Source organism: Sinocyclocheilus anshuiensis, unplaced genomic scaffold (assembly GCF_001515605.1).
Source record: "Sinocyclocheilus anshuiensis isolate Anshui unplaced genomic scaffold, SAMN03320099.WGS_v1.1 scaffold659, whole genome shotgun sequence".
NCBI lineage: Eukaryota > Metazoa > Chordata > Actinopteri > Cypriniformes > Cyprinidae > Sinocyclocheilus > Sinocyclocheilus anshuiensis.
The window spans coordinates 685,455-690,102 of record NW_015549698.1 but is presented as its reverse complement, the minus strand read 5'-3'; the positions used below and the strand labels follow the sequence as shown (position 1 = coordinate 690,102).

The 4,648-nt window shown below is 39.0% G+C and overlaps 1 protein-coding gene across 2 annotated transcripts; it reads right to left on the bottom strand.

Annotated features, from left to right (window-relative positions):
• Positions 1 to 243: 243 nt before the first annotated feature.
• On the bottom strand, positions 244 to 4,510 carry pnrc1 (proline-rich nuclear receptor coactivator 1). 2 transcript variants are annotated; one of them, XM_016449849.1, is made up of 2 exons: positions 4,045 to 4,510; positions 244 to 868 (listed from the first exon to the last, which is right to left on the bottom strand). In XM_016449849.1, the coding sequence occupies exons 1-2, from the start codon at positions 4,264 to 4,266 to the stop codon at positions 440 to 442; spliced, it is 651 nt and encodes a 216-aa protein (XP_016305335.1). In that variant the 5' UTR covers positions 4,267 to 4,510; the 3' UTR covers positions 244 to 439. The 2 variants fall into 2 exon arrangements, with proteins under 2 accessions (XP_016305335.1, XP_016305336.1); XM_016449850.1 differs by having other exon boundaries at positions 244 to 865.
• Positions 4,511 to 4,648: the final 138 nt, after the last annotated feature.

The following is a 4,648-nucleotide window of genomic DNA, read 5'->3' as shown; positions in this document are numbered from 1 at the left end:
TAATTTCACCTCGGCTCAGAATGCTTTCATGACACGAGATTAATGTAAACACAGCCCACTGTGAACACCCTTGTAATTCGCTTCAACCTTTTCTAATTTTATGAATGATTATTTTAGGCTCAAGTGTGTGTAAGGATTTGGAAACAAGCAGAGTATGGCTGTTTCTAAAGCATGCATCGCCATCTGCTGTTCAAAACTAAGCTCAGAATTGACTCGAGAAAGAATCGCGATGCAGTCGGAACATTTCAGAATCGATGCTGAATCATTTCTCGATTCGCGATGCATCGATTTCTTTTTCCCAGCCCTAGTAAATAATTTCATTTTGGGCTGAACTATCCCTTTAACTCACATTAGCTTTCCTAAACAACTGCAAAGTTCAATAGTTCTTGAACGGGATGTTACCAGTCCGTATTATTTTCTGAAGTGTCCCATTATGAGCTCAGGGTTCTGCTTGGACCTTCAGCAGGGTTTTGAGGTGCACAGACATCTGCTCTTTGCTGCAGTGCTGCTGTACGGCTGTATGCTGAAGAGCACCTTCTCCCACCCAGTGGCTGGGCGGTTTGGGGAGGACGCTGGGCGAGGGCGGCTCGCTGAACTTCGCTCCAGCGTACGTCTTCTCTGCCTCCGACGAGAGCTCTGGAGGGCAAACGCTCACCCTCCTGAGGTCCTCAGCCGTGCTCTTCCCCATGTGTGTGGGGGTCTCCTGTCTTTTGGGAAGCTGAGTGTCGTCTGATGCGTTTCTTTGCTTGCTCCACTGTCTCCGTTTGTTTAAGTTGTCGGTGGTTTTCTCAAGACGGCTCGAGCTGTTGACAGACGGTCTGCTGGGCTGGATTCCTCGTTCAACACTTTCAGTGTTTAACTTCAGCTGCTGAAGACAAACGGGAAACACTTAGGATCATGTAAGATGGTCAGACCACACTGCTGATGTTCTCTCTGGCCTCTGCGTCTCACACCGTGACCAGAACGGCAAAACATGTGATCATTTCATTTGTGGTGTTTAGTAACGGATGAGTTCACAACACTTCTTCATGAAGCTTTGAATCCTTTCTGAATCATTGGTTTTGAATCTAACTGACCAGGTAACATGATTTCAGCAAACATACTAGCTATGTTCCCATCCACCTATTTTTATGCGCATTTTGGAATATCGCATAAAAAACCGCTGGATGGAAACGCCAAGATGCATAAAAAAACTTAAGCGCACATTTGAGTAGGATAAACTTTTTATCCGATAAGAAAAATGTGTATAAACTATGATGGAAACACATTTACCGAATAAAGTCCTCCATGCGCATTGAAAAAGTCATGTGACTTTGCGCTACGAGACAGGATAACTTGACTAGCAGTGGACTGATCTCGTTCACAGCATCTATATGTTGTTATGGTCTGTTGTCAAAGTATTTCTGTATAATTGTCTTACACGACTGCGTTCCCAAACAGCAGCATCCACCTCCGAAAGCAATGACTGCATTTATTGTGTTTTGTCTGAGGCGCAAGTAATTTATCATATATGAAAATTATTATATTCAGTGGCTTCTCCTAGTTTTCAGTGATATTTAGTGCCAGTTTATCAGGAAGTGACGATTTTGTTCTCTTTGACTCGTTGGATGGAAACGGTGCTTTACGTTTTATGCGATATTCCAGTTTTGCGCATAAATTCGAATCTTTGGATGGAAACATAGCTACTGTTTCTTAACTAAAACTAGTAAGTACCAGTAAGTAATCTACGTTCACAAAAGTTGAGCAGAATTTTCTATAAAATTCTTGTTGGTACACAAAATAAATGTTACCAATAAAATATGACATATTTTACAGATAATTTCACATTATCCAGTAACTGAAAATTTCTGCAGCCAGCCTTTAGGTTTGAACATTGCATTCAGAAAATACAGGTCAATTCATGAAAAATATGTGACATTTATTTTACTTAATATCTTCATATTGACGAATCAAAACTTTTTGCCAGCACTACCCCTGGCTTCTGGTCTGCACAATTTGGATGAAAATAATTATTGAAGGAAATGAAAGCAGTCTCAAGGATCCAGGTGAAAAAAAAAATGTTTCTACCCTTTAGTGTTCCAGAGTAATGAAAAAGTAGAAAACAATCATTTTAAAATTAAAATCTAAAAAAAACCCCATAACATTCCTTATTTGATAAACCTATGTTAGCTTATTTTTGTTCTAAAATGGTGCAATGGCTGACTTTAGCTAAGAATGTTCACACTGTCATCCACATTTTTCCTAAGCCCCATGATGCTTTGCGCAAATGATGGGAGTAAACCGTAAACTATCAGTATATTATAAATTAAATCAGGAGAGCAGAACACAAATTTACAGCTCATTCAATCAAACTGATCAGGATTATTCGTAGTGCAATCTTGTAATTTGAAATGCTTTGTTTCAGTCTTTTTGAGTGGAAATACTCCAAACCGGAAGTGCCTCCCTTAAAGGGGTCATATGATGCGATTTCAATTTTTCCTTTCTCTTTGGAGTGTAACAAGCTCTTGGTGCATAAAGAAGATCTGTAAAGTTACAAAGACTAAAGTCTCAAATCCAAAGAGATATTCTTTATAAAGTTACACCAAATACACAAAATAATGATCTTTAAAATAGCATCATATGACCCCTTTCATCTAAAACACAGTACACTCATTAAGAAAAAGGTGTATAATCAAAAGACTTAAAAGGCAGGGTAGGTGATTTGGTTCAAAAACATTTCGTTATGCTGGTTGAAAGTCTCTTCACATCCCGATAGCAATCACTAAGTTAAGTGGTCTATATGTATTTATAGCGTCTGTAGAAGGTATAGGATCATAAAATGTTTGTCCAATCATATTCCTCGGTCCGAGGGCTACGATAGGCTGTCCTACCTGTCAACATATGTATTTGCATATCTCTGCGCAGACATGATACGTCATCAGCGCGTTCATTACGCTATCGCAGACCGAGCGAGCGAGTGGAAGGCGTTATTATTGTAATATTATGCACTTTGTACTGTAAAGTTTTCTCACCGGGGAATGAGACATGAGGTAATCTGACAGCACTGATGCGTCTCTCATCGTGTCGCTGGTTAGCCTCTGGTCTGTCTGAGCACGGTCATGTGTTTTGGAGGAGGCGTGGCTTTGGAGAGTGATTTGCAGGAAGGGTGGGATCTTATGCTTTCAAAGCTAGCTTACTATTGCTAGCCTCTCTGAAATCAGCTACCCTACCTTTAACAGAGTGGGAGGTGAAATGCACAGAGCAGTGGTTAAAGTAGAAGTATTGTATTTAAACTTTTTTTTACATATTATTTTAAAACCCAGTTCTAACAAAAGTAATTCTGTCCACCTTGTTAAGCATTTTAACGATAATTTCATAATGTGATAAAAAACACATTGCACAAACATTAAAACCATAAGTCTTTTAAACTGTTAATTTGTCCACAACAGGGTTGACATTTTGGTATTCAAGTTTATATATTTGGTTTAAAAAATGCTTGAAAATGACTTGCCTGAACTTGAAAAGCACTTAAAAAGTTGTACACCTTCCTATCATGATTACATAAAAAGTTATCTTAAAAACTGTGTCTGATTTCCTACATTTTATGATGTCCAAAAGGATACCAGGAATGACATTTGGGACCATCCTGCCAAATTTGGGGACTCTGTGATTTGCTCATACACTTTTATGGCAGAAAAAAAGAGAAGAATAATATTAAAGATAGTACAAATAGCACCTTTTGTGCTTGAACCCCTAATTATAGAGTTAATAGTTCAGTCTCTCTTTGTGATGCTGACGTGTCTGTCAGGATTCAAGAGCACATGGTGATGGTTTATGGATCAACACTTCCGGGATTCAAACCCACAACCTTTCATTATTTGCCCATATCACTAAAGTAAACCAACGCAAGACTGTTTACAGTCAGACTATTCTTTTTAAAAACATAATAAACACATTATCCAACTAACCACAGACTAAACAGATATTTTTTTTCTTTTGTCCAAGATAAAGAATGATACAAAAATGCACAAAACCTTGTATTAGCACGGCAATAAAGCCCGTTACCTGTTTATTCGTGGCTGGTTTAGACTGAGCTGGTTTGAGCTCTTCATGGGTGGTTAATGGAGGTTTAAAGCTGCTTTTGCTGATGTTTCCTGATGCTTTGTTGGGTTTATTGTGAACGTTTCGTCCTCTCTTCTTCAAGAGCGCTTGCTTGGATCTGCTTATCTTCACTGCTTTATTCTCCACGCTGGATTCAACACGATGTCCAAAAGCATCGCCCAGCATGATATCAACTTAACTATCTAGACTACTTGTTATTATATCAAATACGTCCAGATGTAAACACACACTGATGCTGATGATGAAGGTCGGATCCCGAGGAGCGCAGAAGGTGACAGTCAAGGAGATGTTCTCAGTCAGATGTTGTGATCTTAGTCTTCGCGAATACTATTAAAATATTCGCATATAACGCGCTCCAGAGCAGAAACATCACCTTTTCTTTTTTCTCGTAATGGCTGTGCGCTGCAAACTGCGCATGCGCCCTCTATTACATCATATTTGTTTGAAAACATTTGAGGACGTTATAATATATACTGCAAAGAATACCGAGTAATGTAATGAATTATAGAGTACTAGTGTAAAAAAAAAGGGGGGGGGGGGATTATAC

Excerpts from the sequence above, each read along its gene's own strand:
- pnrc1 (XM_016449849.1), bottom strand. The coding sequence starts at position 4,266 with ATGCTGGGCGATGCTTTTGGACATCGTGTTGAATCCAGCGTGGAGAAT. Across the intron at positions 869-4,044 it reads AACCAGCCACGAATAAACAG|CAGCTGAAGTTAAACACTGA; the intron begins GTAACGGGCTTT and ends GTTTGTCTTCAG.